General features: G+C 41.9%; 1 protein-coding gene across 1 annotated transcript; it reads right to left on the bottom strand.

Moving 5' to 3' along the window:
* On the bottom strand, window positions 2,596–15,159 carry LOC8058239 (GDSL esterase/lipase At1g28600). Its single transcript, XM_021455117.1, has 9 exons — window positions 14,750–15,159; window positions 14,424–14,645; window positions 13,026–13,174; window positions 12,669–12,945; window positions 4,200–4,348; window positions 3,830–4,106; window positions 3,246–3,508; window positions 3,013–3,095; window positions 2,596–2,905 (listed from the first exon to the last, which is right to left on the bottom strand). The coding sequence occupies exons 1-9, from the start codon at window positions 15,018–15,020 to the stop codon at window positions 2,818–2,820; spliced, it is 1,779 nt and encodes a 592-aa protein (XP_021310792.1). The 5' UTR covers window positions 15,021–15,159; the 3' UTR covers window positions 2,596–2,817.

The raw sequence follows: 16,031 nt of genomic DNA, 5'->3' as shown, positions 1-16,031 counted from the left end.
GTGGACAACATACATGCTCTGTACAAATCACATTGTAAATTGTAAAAAAAATGAAACATGTCAATATATAGATGCCATGTTGTTGATTGTTGCAAAATATATATGTACAAAAAGGTATGAAACACTGGTAATGTCATGGTGAAACAAAGAAATACTGGTTAATTTGAAACATGTTCAAAAGTTGATTATTGTGACAGATCTAGAAATTATAAAGAGCATGGGCGAATGATCACAAATCCAAACATTACACAATAATCATACCTTGCTGCTTGTTGACATTCTTCATTGGAGATTTTTTCACAGAGAGGTTCGATCGTGGATTGCTCGAAGATGCTTGACCTGCCTTCTTGGCGGTGTTGCCCTTGCCTCTGCCCACTACAACAGTCGTTCGAGCCCTGCTCACTGCAACAGCCGCTCGGGCCCTGGTGTTGGAAATCTTCCTCACTGCCTGACGGTGGCGACCACGTCCCCGCCCAGCATCTGCCTCATCATCGCTGCTGCTAGGCGAATCAACTCTGCCGGATGAAGCATTTAGGCCTGATCTGGTATGCATCCCTAAAAAAAACAAACAACAGTTACCGATGAGAAGCCGATGACAAGGAGAAATACATAACAGGTATGGATTATAAGCAGTGGCGGAGGTAGGATTAGGATGAAGAGGGGGCCAATTTCATCATAATCATGAACAACAACTAATTCAAGCGCTATGTAATGTCAGCACAATTTAACTACATGAAAAATATCTCATAACTAATACAAAAGTCAATCAAATATGTGAAGGTCTCAACAAAAACAAAAAACAAAAAATCTATAATAGTTCCGGTAATAATTTGTACATGACATGCATACCTAGGAGTGAATATAGCTAACTCAGAAAGAATTGCAACAATATGAGACATGCATACATGCAGTCAAGCGTGAGTAGTAGCTCTAATTTCTCCCCAATTTCTCCCGCAGCAAGGGGAGCCATGGCACACTTTCGCCTACATCTAGCTTCAGCAAGTGATTAGAAGGAGCACTGAGTGTTACCTGCGCTGCTAGGGTTGGAGGAGACGAGTAACCGTCGCAATCTTTGTGAAGAGCGGGCCGCGCGAATGCGATTCCTCACGGTGGTGGGTTGGAGGCGCGGTGGAGACGAGCGCCGTGGTGAACACGGCCGGCGCGGTGGAGACGAGCGTCGCGGTGTATCGGCACGGTGGGCGGATGGCGCGGTGGAGGCGCTGCGCGGCGCGGTCGCGCCGAGGTGGAGGCTAGCCGCGCACTCGAGGCCAGCCGCGCGCCCACGGCCGGCGACGCGCTGCAGACGGGAGGCGCGGCGGAGGCAGGCGCGGTGGAGGCGCCGCGCGCGATGCGGTGGATGCGCTCGCGACCGCGGTTGTCGGAATGGGGCGTGTCGGATGAATGGGAGTGCGGAAACCGTCCAGGAATGAAGACGCGAATGAAGTGGGCCGCCCGCGCTCCGAAACCGGCCCGAAACGGCCTCAAAGCCCACATACGGCGCGTCCGGACGGTTGCGGGAGCGCCAGACGCCCGCTCCACATCGTTTCCGATCTTTTTTAATTACTGCCTTGATTTTTCTGCCTCTTTTAGGTATTGAGCTAGGATTTGATGTTATTCTAGCCCATCAATAAAAAATTGAATATAAGTTTCTCCATCCTTGTATCTGTTCTTCGCTTTGTTTGTAATTTGGTGATAGTTGCATCATTATGTAGTACCATCACATGAGCAAACGGAACATACAGGAAAGCCCCCTCCACTGCAGGTTTAGTTAAGGTCCTGTTTGGATCCCTTCAGTTTTTAAGAATCTAGCATTTAGAAATTGGGTGGATCCAATCAGACTAGTTTTTATCCAGTTTTTTGTGTCATTTTGTCAGATTCTTAAAAACTAAGAAACTGTTGATACACAACTTTTACCAGTTTCTTACGACCCTATGAGTAATAAATGAAGCCAAATTTTGAAAACTGAGGGATTCAAACACCCCTACTATTTTTTGTTCAAAAACTAGATTTTAGAAACTAGAAGCAAAAAGTAGTTTTTATGAATCTAAAACTCATCCAAACGGGCCCAAGTTAATGTGTGATCGCCAATTCAGAGTGGCCTATAAATATGACTTCTTGATCTCCCACCATTAGATCTGCGAGAGGATCGTAATCGTGAATAGAAATTGCTCATTGCGCGAGTTGGCAAGGGAAAGACAAGCACAGCAAGATGACTCTAAGGCCAATCTCAGTGGGAGTTTCATCTGAGTTTCATTCACATAAAATAGGCTGTCACATAGGTATTTTGGATGACATGATAGCGTATTTAAGAAGAGAGAAGAAATAGGTTTTATCTAGATGAAACTCTCTTGGCACGATTACCAACTCTCTATGAGTCTTGAAATTAAATGTCTATGAAACTATGAAATGAAACTCTCCATTGAGAGTGGGTGTTTCATCCAAGTTTCATTTTATTTCATATGACATGGCAACCTTGGAAACAACGCTATGAAACTCTCCACTGAGACTGGCCTAAAATACTACAAAGCCACCGGTGGAGCCACCGCCCTTCTTTGTATTATAGAAAAATATTATATATTTCTAAATAAATATGTATGCACAATAAAAATCGCCCGGGCTTCTAAAACTTTCTGGCTCCGTCACTGACAAAGCTGTTTACTTCCTAATAATGCAGAAGTTCAGCTCGGCATCACGTTAATCGGAAGAACTGATGGTTGCATTTACAAGAAATGGAAATGGAGTAGATAGCATCTCCGCTGTACCAGCCAAGATGATCAAAGATTTGGTATCCTCTCCTTTTAATCGGCCATTTTGAAGTCATTGGGAGGTACGAAGAGTTTGGGGACCCCCAAGTATAATTCTGTAGTTCCTCTTGGTATACCTTCTATGGATGGTAAAAGCACCCCTTTTTAATAGGATGCTCAGAAGTTAGAAACTAAACCTGCATATACAACTAAAGGAATAATAGAGCATTGAAACTACAGAGAAACCGTAAATAATGACGAATAAAACCTGTAACTGAAAAAGAGAAGGTAAAACAAAACCCAACCAATCACGTGGGCCACTGCCGAGAAGTGCAGTACAGTACCGCGGCTCTGTAATCAGGCAAAAATGTCCAAATCATTACATCTTTAACCATACTGTACGCATCCAAAAAAAAATAGATTAATCTCTAACCACGTGTGTTTTTATAAAATTAACACTAACAACTAAATGTAGCTGCAAAACTATAAATCGTAGAGGACCTTGTATTCAACAGAAGAGCCGAGCTCAGTGAGCTGTGGACAGGAACTGGTGGTGGAAGCAATAGATGGTTGTGTGTATGTCCCTCGCAAAAGGCCCATTGCAATGCCTTTGTATGCAGCTTCCGATGGATGGAAACCATCCCACGAGCCATACTTGTCTGGATTATCACACACCTTGTAGTCTCCATATCCACAGGCTGTAGAAAGGGACACACCATAGGGTCCTTCTCCACCGCAGCAAGCCACCAAAGGTTCCTCGATACCTAAACCACAGTGATGGCAATGCACGCTATGTATATTAGGAACAGAATTTATGTTATGTTTATTGGTACTGCACATAATGTATTTGCACCATGATGGCAATGATAGCAATGCAGATATCAAAGAAAAGTAGAAGAGGATGCTAAAGCTAAATGATGTTTTTTTCTAGATTGGGTGTTCAGTCCGTATTTTAAAGCTAAATGAATCCGGGGGGGGGGGGGGGGGGGGGAGGGGGGTTGCATCCCATTCCAGCCTGTATACAAAGCAAAGCTGTTCCTCATATTTAATACTAGTAACAAGTAAAGGCAAATATCTTAACTCACCAAATCGTTCAGGGGAATGGAAAATTTCCATTGCAGCTCCATAATAGTCAGCATAGATAATAGTCACACCAGGATTAAGCTTGCGCAGCTTCTCCAGCTCCTCCAAGAGAAGCTTGTTGTGGTACTCTGAAAATTCGTTCATCCACCTGAGGCAACCTGTCTCTGGCTCATAATCTTCTTTGTCGTCACTCTTGAATATCAACAGATATTTTGGGACACACCCAATTGGGAGGTTCCCAGGAACTACCAGATTCTTGGCTCCTAGCCCAATCAATTCCTGCAAACTCCAATCAATTACATTACTATTTATATACTACTTACTACGTCAGCACTCAGCAGCAACAATAGGTGACGTGACACAGATGCTCACGGTGATTGTTGAAGAAATTTTGGCAACGACACTTGGTGTGAATGAGCGAATCTTTTCAATCGGCACTCTGGAGAGAAGAGGTAGGTTGTAGTCATTGCCCCCAATTTCTCCAACGATGAAGAGGGATTGACTTATCATGTCTGAGCAACCTGTTCAATAAACAGAGTTCAGAATTAGCATGTAAAATATAAAAAAGGCTGGCAGAACTGACAGAATTACAGCATTTGTAGTAGTAGTTAAGCATTGATAGTCCCAGCAAGTTACTGTTATATTGATTTTTTTTATCGTGTTAAAAGTCAGATTTATCATAGTAATAGGCTAATAGATCCCTTAGCAGAGCAGTGCATTGCTTGTGCACAGCAAGCTATGTCGAGTGAATGTAAATGCATTTGGTTGAAGGGCATTCCGCTATTTGACAGTAATTTTGCAATTGATGATTGTGACTGTATTCCAAACAAAATAAGAAGCAGTTTCTTGCTGGTTGTGTTGCAGCCCAATGCCTCCAGAGACAAAATTAGTTTATGTAACAAAATGTCCCATTTCTAACCATGAGTTACCTTCAGGGAACAGTGTTATGGTAATTTGAGGCGCCAAAAGAAAAACTGAAGCAGAAGAATGTTGAGTCACGTCTTCTGATGATATGGACTGAAGTTTCAGTTCAGGTTTTGGACAATGACTGATATGGACGTCCGGTTAGCATTGGACTGATACCATCCATAATCTCCAATTTGTTGCTGCTACCATCAATGATGAATTATTTTGCCTATATCACCATTCACTCGTCTATTTCTTCTCTTTATATTTGGAAGGATAACTTTCGACAATTCAAACATTCCCTATCAACACCTTTGCATCGCACGCGCACCTTTCCGGTTCCATCGCCAAACACTGTACACCACACCTTATTTATCGAACTTTTTTTTAAAATCCTTTGCTACTTTCCTCCCCACCTTATACCACTAGAAATTTCTTCTCTCCCCAAATAGCAGTGGAATTGCAAAGGTGAGGTCGAAGGCAGAGAAGATGGACTCAGAGGAGGTAAAAGGGAACAACCATACCGGAGCGGCCGCTGCGGCAGAGGAGCTCAAGCAGATCGTGAAACCACTTCATCTGCAAGCCTAGGTGCACCCGTCCGTCGCCGATGTCGAAACCCCTGGAGCGGAAGAAGTCCGGGCCGAGCGCCGTGGCCCCGCCGACGGCGAAGTTGGCACCGCACGCGAAGTCCTCCGCGCGCCGACCGCTCAGATACGGCCGCACGAACGGGAGCCCCATCGTGTCCGCTGCAGTCGCACGCCGAATCTCAAACCAGTACTACTACCGGTACCACCACCACGCAGGATAATTTGAACGAAGGATCCGAGTGATGGGCGTATGTATGTAGTTTACCGATGAAGTCGAGGACGAGGCGGCCGTTGGAGAAGCGCCCCGTGGCGCGGCGGAAGAAGGTCTCGCCGTAGGGTGGCCGGAGCGCGGGCTCGCCGGAGTTGTTGCCGTAGTAGAATCTGAAGTTTCCGGTATCGGTCAGCGAATCCCCGAAGCTGAACACGCGCGGGTAGCACGCCGCCGCCGGCTCCGCCCCAACTATTACCATCAGCGCCACAGCCGCCGCCGGTAGGATCAGCTGCCTTCCTCCTCTGCCGGGGGCAGAGGACGCCATGGCCTCTTTCCCCGGCTATCACGTCGGCAACGGCACGAGCTGCTCGAGGCGGCCGTAGAAGAAACTGAGGAATTCAACGAGTCTGATTTGGGGCAGGCAGGATGGCTGACTCTCCTCTGCTTTTATAAACGTCGTGAGTGCAAACAAACGGATGGACACGTGGCCACAAGGCCTTATTTAGTTTGAAAAAATTGCAAAATATTTTAGATTCTTCGTCTCATCGAATCTCGCGACACATATATTAAACATTAAATATAAATAAAAATAATAACTAATTGTACAGTTTATCTATAATTTATACAAACGAAAATAATATAGTGTCTATTTAAAAAAAAAAACTAAACAAGACCCAACTCTAGTAACGGCCTTGTGGGCCTGCATTGATGTGTGGCCCGCTAGTCAGTGGGGGTGGATCTGTGTCTCTGCCGTGCCGTGCCGTGCGTGCTCTGCTCATTTGAAATGGATGGCCCTGCACAGTTCTAGGCAGCATTAAAATGATCAATTTAATACTTCATCTTATGTACGAGTTGGGGTGCACGTAAAATGCGTTATTTTTTTTGCACACAAGACCTTTGGTGCAGCAGCTTACCTGAGCCGGTGGATCTCCAACACCGCACACATGGACCTTGAGTCTTTCAGGTTCTGCCGTTCAGCTTTGCTTCCTCTCGGGCTTTGGCTAGTCCCCAGTCCGCAGCAAAGCACCGACGATGCATGTGTACTTGCTCCGGTTTTGTAATAAATACATTAGGGGTCTTTTTGGTTCTACCAACTAAATTTTAGCTAGCTAAACTTTAGTCACTTTAGTAGCTAAAGTTCCAAACACATTGACTAAAAGGGGCTAAAATAGTTTAGTTCCATTAGTCACCCAAGAGTAGCTAAAATAATTTTAGCTAACTAAAATTTAGTTGGTGGAACCAAACAGGGCCCAATTTGTATTCAGTTAAGCATCTTTAAACTTTCACAATTAATATCTTAATTAAATTAAATTAATTCAAAAAAACTTCTTAATTAGATTACATAAGTGACAACATAAGATTAACACTACTTGATTCGTTATAAAAGTACTCTCCTACTAATAATATATAAGTCTTCTCTTTGAGATAATATACTTTAGCACCCTTTGCTGATACTTGCATACACTTTGAGCTAAAGAACACACTCACTCACTAAGGCTTGTTTGAGATTGCATTTGGAGATTAAGGAGTGATCTAGTGCATTGCTCTTGATAGCATCTTGTGGGGCTAGAGAAGCGTGGTGGCTGCACTTTTCTTGTTACTTTTAGTGGTTGTCACTACCTAGACAACTTGGAGTTGATTGAGGTCATTGAGCACCACTTGGTGATTCTGCAGGTGCCCCGGTCGATTGATTGTGAGAGGCTTAGTGCTCATCATCGCGGAGATTGCAAGAGCAAACACTAGTGGATTTTCTTGAGCCTTGTTGACTAGCCAGTTTATGCACAGGCGCCTATGTTGGGGCCAATCTTGAGAGCTTGAAAGGCTCCAAAATGCAGCCGTAAGTTGCTAGCAAGCAACAGAACCTTAGGGTAAATCATTATGCCTCTTATCCTCGTTGGTTTGACTCAGGGGCGGAACTGTGTTGCTCCTAGGGGGTGCAAATGCACCCCCCCAAAACATTCAAAAACAGTGGATTTGGTTAAAATTTCACCATATATGCACCCCCTACAATCCATCTTTATGCACCCACAAGGTAAGTGCACCCCCCTCTAATTTGCTCTAGCTTCGCCACTGACTTCTCTATATTTGAATTTACCTTGATAAATTTGTGCTTGTGTAATTGCTTATTTAGCTATTCTAGACGAGTTGTGTAATTCGAGCGGTTGCTTGCATTGTGTAGCTTGATTAGTTGTTTAGCTTGCCTCGAGTAAATTAAGTGCTCTAGTAGTTGTTGTAATCCTTGGTAGAAAAATTGTTTAGGAGACAATGCTTGGTAGAAGAATTGTTTAGGAGACAATGCTTCTTGGAATAGATGTCTTGAGTCCTCTTGAGTACTTGATCGTCTTATCATCAACTCTTGGAAATAGCTGGCAAATTCGGCTATAAGCTCATGGTAAAAAGTCCTCTTGAGTACTTGATATAATTTTTGTTCGTTTGGCTGATAAGTCATGGCAAAAATCACTATTGGCTGATTTGTTGTGAGAGAAAAACACTGCTGAATGGCTGAGTAATTCGGCTATAAGCTCAAGAGAACGAGGCAGAGTCTTCACCTTCATGCATTGTCCCTAACGTTACACTTGATTCACCAAATCATACGTTGGCCACACATGTCAGTTTGTCCTGGAATAGCTTCTACATCAACTATTGAGGACTTCTTCACCTTCGCCAATTGTGACCCATCAGACCATCACCCATGAAACCTACTTCTTCAAGCACACATATTAGTCACACATGCAAGATTGTCATTAACCACCAAAATCATTTACCTAAGGGGTCTAGAAGTTCACGTAACCAAGAGATGACTCGACGATTGGTTTGAGCGGCGATGAAGCCATGGGCAACTAGATACTGGTGTAGTTATTCACTACAGGAGACAGACGCTTTGCCGAGTGTCAAAAACATTCGGCAAAGGCCCAAATACACTCGGCAAAGCCTTTGCCGAGTGCCACACTCGGCAAAGAGCACACGACAAAATTCTGGTCGGCAAAGGGGTCTTTGCCGAGTGTTTTTTATCGGGCACTCGGCAAAGGCTTTGCCGAGTGCCAACACTCGGCAAAGAAAAAAATAAAAAAAATTGCCGAGTGTCAAAAACATTCGGCAAAGGCCCAAATACACTCGGCAAAGCCTTTGCCGAGTGTGGCACTCGGCAAAGAGCACACGGCAAAATTCTGGTCGGCAAAGGGGTCTTTGCCAAGTGTTTTTTATCGGGCACTCGGCAAAGGCTTTGCCGAGTGCCAACACTCGGCAAAGAAAAAAATAAAAAAAAGCTAAAAAATAGAAAAAAAATTGTATTTTTTGGGGAAGGGCTGCCATCAGCCTAGCAGTAGCACCCGCTAGCTGCACCCTCCTCCACCTTATTTTTAGCTTTTTCTGCTTTGCCGAGTGCCAACACTCGGCAAAGAAAAAAATAAAAAAAGCTAAAAAATAGAAAAAAATTGTATTTCTTAGGGGAAGGGCTGCCATCAGCCTAGCAGTAGCACCCGCTAGTTGCACCCTCCTCCACCTTATTTTTAGCTTTTTCTGCGAAATCAATGGAACCAAGATTCGAACCCACGCCCTTCAGGGCGCACAGCTCCCTCCTTCACCACTGCACTACACCATCACATGTGACTATATTACGTTTTGGTTCTTCATATATCATACTAAATCACATGTAAATTGATTATCTGAGCCTCTAATCGATTTCAAATAAAAAAGTTGTCAACTACAAAGTTTCATAACTTTTTGAGATCTATAATTTTTATTTAGAAAGTTTCTCCATCCGAGGTCGTTTACAAAATTTGAATTTCAAATTTGACAAATTTAAACATAGTTTTTGCATGACAACAAGATTTCAAATGAAAAAGTTATCAACTACAAAGTTTCATAACTTCTCGAGACCTACAAAGTTTATTTAGTCAGTTTTTTCATCTGAGGTAATTTCAGAAAATCAAAATTAAAAATTTTCAAATAAAGACTCAATTTTAAATGATAAGGTAAACTCAAATGAAAAAATTGTCAACTATAAAATTTCATAACTTGTCAAAATCTATAAAGTTTATTTTGGTTGTTTGATCATTTGCTCATCTGACACGGTAATTCTAATATTTTTTACAAATCTTATATATCTCTCTTGTAGTTCTAGGAACTATAAGAGAGAGATAAAATTTATGAACAAACTTATTTTTATTGTGCCAAATGAAGAAATGGCCAAAATAAAGATTATAGATCTTGAGAAGTTATACAACTTTATAGTTCAAAACTTTTTGATTTGAATTTGTTTAGGGCTTCAAATTTTGATTTAAAATTTTCTTTGCCGAGTGTTTTTTTTTCCGAGCGTTTTTTCTTTAGCACTCGGCAAAGAAGCTCTTTGCCGAATGCCCGAAAAAAACACTCGGCAAACCATTAGACACTCGGCAAAGAGTCGGATTCCGGTAGTGATTGTTTTACTAGAAGGAGAGCCGTAATGTAACCAATGCCCCGGGGATATAGGCAAATAACTGAACTCGTTAAAAAAACATTATACCTTAGTATTATTCTCACTTGCGTATTTTCTTCTTATTGTTTATACTTCTATATTCTTGGTTAGTGGATTGAATAGAATCTAGATCTAACCGTGCACTCTAACAAACATAGAGTAGCTAGGTTCAGAAGTTATTAGTTCAAAGTTACAAAGTATCGCTTGTTGATATCAAAATGGAACTTATAGAAGTGGGTCATGGAGTACAAAATGATTACAGGTCGTAGAGGGGTTTGTATTCAGCAGAAGAGCCGAGCTCCATAAGCTGTGGACATGAAGTGGTGGTGGAAGCAATTGACGGCCTTGTGTAGGAACCTAGTAGCAGGCCCGTAGCAATGGCCCTGTATGCAGATTCTGATGGATGGAAGCCATCCCATGATCCATACTTTTCTGGGTTATCGCACAGTTTATATTCTCCGAATCCACATGTTATAGTTGGGGACACACCATAGGGTCCTTCTCCACCACAGCAAGCCACTAGGGGATGTTCGATCCCTGAACAACAGTTATGGCACACATAAAAAAACAGTTATGGCAACATTAACTATATCGCCGAGAAGAGTTTTTCTTTTATACTATTGAGTAAAGTCCATCAGCGGTCCCTAAACTTGTTCGGATGTGTCATCCCGGTCTTTAAACTCGCAAAATGACCGTTTAGGTACCTAAACTTGTTCGGTTGTGTCATCCTGGTCTCTAAACTTAAAAATCTCTCATATAGATCATCAAACTTGTTCAGCTGTGTCATCCCGGTCCCTAAACTTGTTTTTAGAGTAAAGTCCATCAGCGGTCCCTAAACTTGTTCGGATGTATCATCCCGGTCCTTAAACTCGCAAAATGACCATTTAGGTACCTAAACTTGTTCGGTTGTGTCATCCTGGTCCCTAAACTTAAAAATCTCTCATATAGATCCTCAAACTTGTTCAGTTGTGTCATCCCGGTCCCTAAACTTGTTTTTTAAGTCTTATCTGGGTCAAAACAGGACGAATCTAAAAATTCTATATTGAAAAATAATTCATAACTTTTTCATATGAACTCAAATGAAGATAAACTTTATATCAAAATTGTAGGCAGCAACATGATCTACAACTTTGCAGTTGAAAAGATTTTAAATTAAAATCGTTTAGGTTCCCAAAATATTTTTTATAAGTTTATAGATTTTAAAATTTAAAATTTAAAATTAAATTTTATAACACTAAACGACTTCAAATAAAAAACTTTTCAACTACGAAGTTGTAGATTGTGCTGAGGACTATAACTTTGGTATAAAATTTGTCTTCATTTGAGTTCATATGAAAAAGTTATGAATTATTTTTTTATATAGAGTTGTTAGCAGATGAGATTCAAAACCAAGCTTAGGGACCGAGATGACACAACTGAACAACTTTAAGGATCTAAACGGATGATTTCTAAGTTTAGGGACCGGGATGATACAATTGAACAAGTTTAGGGACCGAGATGACACAGATGAACAAGTTTGAGGACCTAAACAATCGATTTGTGAGTTTAGGGACCGGGATGACACGACAGCACAAGTTTAGGGACCGGTAGTGGACTTTACTCTTGTTTTTAAGTCTTATCTGGGTCAAAACAGGACGAATTTAAAAACTCTATATTGAAAAATAATTCATAACTTTTTCATATGAACTCAAATGAAGATAAACTTTATATCAAAATTGTAGGCAGCAACATGATCTACAACTTTGCAGTTGAAAAGTTTTTAAATTAAAATCGTTTAGGTTCCCAAAATATTTTTTATAAGTTTATAGATTTTAAAATTTAAAATTTAAAATTAAATTTTATAACACTAAACGACTTCAAATAAAAAACTTTTCAACTACAAAGTTGTAGATTGTGCTGAGGACTATAACTTTGGTATAAAATTTGTCTTCATTTGAGTTCATATGAAAAAGTTATGAATTATTTTTTGATATAGAGTTGTTAGATCGCTTTGTTTTGACTCAGATGAGATTCAAAACCAAGCTTAGGGACCGAGATGACACAACTGAACAACTTTGAGGATCTAAACGGATGATTTCAAAGTTTAGGGACCGGGATGACACAATTGAACAAGTTTAGGGACCGAGATGACACAGATGAACAAGTTTGAGGACCTAAACAATCGATTTGTGAGTTTAGGGACCGGGATGACACGACAGCACAAGTTTAGGGACCGGTGGTGGAATTTACTCTATACTATTCATAGAATACATTTATACTACTGTGTCAATAGGAACATCCAATAAAAAGGAAGGAAAGAATAATGCTAAGTGGTCTAAACTGCCAGTTCTGCATGATGTTATACAATGCTAATTGTGTGCTTACTAATATGTAATTTGCTACTACTTGGTATTAGGACGCCACAAGAAACATAATCAAACGAACTCCCATTTGCTGGTCAGCTAAATGCATCAAACGCATTGCTCAAAATTGAAGTAAACCAACAGCAAAAATGAATCTAAAATACAAGTAAAGCATGGTGACTAACAGCAACCAAAGACCTACTTAACCTTATGAGCCTTGGTTTCCTAAATAAATAGTTTCTGAAAGTTTGATGGCATGAATTGTAGTCTGTCAAACAATCTTCAGATAAGTAGAGATTAAATTTCATAGTAGAAAATAAAGGAAATATCTGAGCCTACCATATTGTTCAGGGGAAAGGAAAATCTCCATAGCAGCTCCATAGTAATCCGCATAGATGATGGTTACTCCAGGATGGAGCTTGCGAAGCTTCTTAAGCTCCTCCACGAGAAGCTTGTTGTGGTACTGTGAGAACTCGTTCATCCACCTAAGACAACCTGTCTGTGGTTCATAATCCTCTTCCTTATCACTCTTGAATATCATCAGATAGTCTGGGACACATCCAATAGGGAGGTTTCCTGGAACCATAAGAGTCTTGGCTCCTAGCTGAATCAATTCCTGCAAACTCAGCTCATTATAAATTACTATCTATATATATTGTTATCAGCTACAACACCTACAACAGAACTAATGCTCACGCTGATCGTAGAAGAAATTTTCGCAACAACACTCGGAGTCATGGTGCGAATTTTCTCCAAGGGAACTCCAGAAAGAAGAGGAAAGTTGTAGTCATTACCCCCGATTTCTCCAACCAAGAAGAGAGATTGGTTCATCATATCTGAGCAACCTGTGCAACAAACATGATTCCGAATCAGCATACAGAGATTACATTATACAAAAGAAGGTGATGAAGTTACTGCATTCCACATTTTGATAAAACTAAGGCATTCCATAGCAGTTGGAGCCGGGGATAAAACAGGATGGAGAAATCCTATACCGACCGACACCATTTATCATATTTACTGGTCGTTTACTGTACTTTCAATAAAATATGGAAACAGGGGGGAAAAAGGATAAGCAGGAGAAGGGTTTTCCTGACCGTATTCTCTGTTCCCGTTTTTATATAGGGGAAAGTTCCTGTTTTTCAGGCTCAAGCCCCAAACCCCATATTATTAAAATTTAATATTAATCAGCTCAGTCAAAGCATCAACCTTACTGGAGTCCTGAGCACCAGTGCTTGTTCCCTTAGCAAGGTGGGATGAATGCATACAGTTCACAAGTAAATGCATACAGTTGATTTCTGGTCTTGTAGCATGACGGTGCTTGTAGAGATTTACCAGCTCATTCAACAATTCTCACACTATCAATCATTGATTTATTTTATTTTATTTTATTTTGTATTGATTGAGCTGATACTATCAATCATTGATTTTTTTTATATTATTTTTGTTTTGATAGAGCTGGCAGGAGCTCTGCCAAGCATATATTTAATATAATAGTAGGGGACATATATATAACTACAAAACATAAATGGAAAATGACAGATTCGGTTTGGAAGCAGAATTTTAATGTTTTTCATATATAGTGAAGATGAACTTCCACATGTGTCTAGACTCCCATGGTCCCACCCTTGTTCCAAACATCAGTGCAGTGTGCACCACACAACATCTTTCAGAGCTTCCATCTCTGAACTCCCTGCACTTCACTTGCACTGTATCTTCTAGAAATTGCTTTCTACTCCAACTTGCTAGTAGTACTTTCCTCACCTACCAGGCTACCAGTACGATTTGCCTGGATCCCTTGCCTGCGCTCGCCTTGCCTAGCTGGGCAAGAAGCCAAGAAGCTGGAAACGTCAACGTGTTTGGATCCATTTGTCGGCTGCCTCGGTGCGGTCAGCCGTGAAAGCAAGCGTTTTGGATTCGCCCCAACTTATTAGCACTACATTTCAGCCACGGAACAGTATTTTTATCTCACAAGCGGCTCCATTGCGCCGGCAAAGCGAGCGGCAAGGCTTTGCTTGGGCGTGCGATCCCGTCAATTGGGGGAAGCATGGAGCCGGAGAAGACGATCGAGGAGGTGAAGCAGGACATACGTACCAGCGAGGTTGCCGGGGCAGAGAAGGTGGAGCAGGTCGCGAAACCACTCCATCTCCATGTCGAGCCCCACTTGATTGCCCATGTTGTCGAAACCCCTTGCGCGGATTTCTTCCGGGCTGAGCGCCGTGGCGCCGCCCACGGCGAAGTTGGCCCCGCACGCGAAGTCCTCCGCGCTCCCTCCGCTCAGATACGGCCGCACGAACGGGAGGCCCAGCGCGTCCGCTGCGACCACGTGAAGGAATCCCAAATCTCAGAACAGTCGGTCCATACTACTTACTACTCCTCCTAGTCCTAGCTCTGTTCCGTAGTGTAGGTAGCTTGCGTACCGATGAAGTCGACGACGAGGCGTCCATTGGAGGCGCGCCCGGTGGCGCGGTGGAAGAAGGTCTCGCCGTAGGGTGGCCGGAGCCCGGCCTGGCCAGAGTTGTTGCCGTAGACGAAGAGGCAGTTGCCGGTGTCCGCCAGCGAGTCCCCGAAGCTGAACACGCGCGGATAGCAACCCGCCGCTGGCGCCACTGCATCCAATAGTACTAGCACCACAACCGCCGCCGGCAGGAGGAGCCCTCGTCCTCCTCTCGCGGGGAATGAGGAAGGCATGACGAATGAGCTCGGGGAGACGGACACGCCGTCGACGTCGAAGAGGCCGAGCAAGTCTTATTGGGGAACGAGGCCTCAGCGTCACCAGACCAATATAGGCATGCGAGAGGCAGCATCAGCGTTGGACTTGGCGATTGATAGGCCTGATCGACTGCTAGATCAATTTCTACGTGTCAGTTTCTTCAAAAATAATTTAGGCCTTGTTTGGTTGGCAAAATTTTGAGATTTTAGTTACTGAAGCACTTTTATTTTTATTTGACAAATATTGTCTAATTATAGAGTAATTAGGCTTAAAAAATTTGTCTCGCAATTTATAAGCAAACTATGTAATTAGTTTTTGTTTTTATTTATATTTAATACTTCATGCATGTGTCGCAAGATTCGATGTGAGGAGAATCTAGAAGTTTTGACAAAATTTTTTGGGAACTAAACAAGACAAGGCCTATAGGGACCAATCCCACTGATAGCAACAGAAGCTAATTTTCTAAGGAAAAATAAATAAAGAAAAGAAAAGCAATCCCACGCTGATAGCAACCGAAGCTAATTTTGTAAGGGCCTGTTTAGATTGGGGAAAAAAAAAATTTAGGTGTCATATCGAATGTGTCGGAAGAATGTCGGGAGAGGTTTTTAGAAACTAATAAAAAAACAAATTACATAGCTCGTCAGGAAACTGCAAGACAAATTTATTAAGCATAATTAATCTGTCATTAGCATATGTGGGTTACTGTAGCACTTAAAGCTAATCATGGAGTAACTAGGATTAAAAGATTCGTCTCGTGATTCTCAACTAAACTGTGTAATTAGTTTATTTTTTTATCTATATTTAATGTTCTATGCATGTGTCTAAAGATTCGATGGGATGGATGAAATATTTTTGGATGGGGAACTAAACAGGGCCTAAGAAAAAAGAGGAAAAGAAAGAAAAGAAAAACAAAGGTACTCACCATTCGATGATAGAAGGGCCTATGGTTTAGGAGCTGCGGCTTGCTCTCAACCTTATTCCAATTTCCA

The sequence above is a fragment of the Sorghum bicolor genome, chromosome 3 (genome assembly GCF_000003195.3).
Source record: "Sorghum bicolor cultivar BTx623 chromosome 3, Sorghum_bicolor_NCBIv3, whole genome shotgun sequence".
Classification (NCBI taxonomy): Eukaryota; Viridiplantae; Streptophyta; class Magnoliopsida; order Poales; family Poaceae; genus Sorghum; species Sorghum bicolor.
Note: the sequence above shows the minus strand (reverse complement) of the source record. Positions and strands in the feature narration are given on the sequence as shown.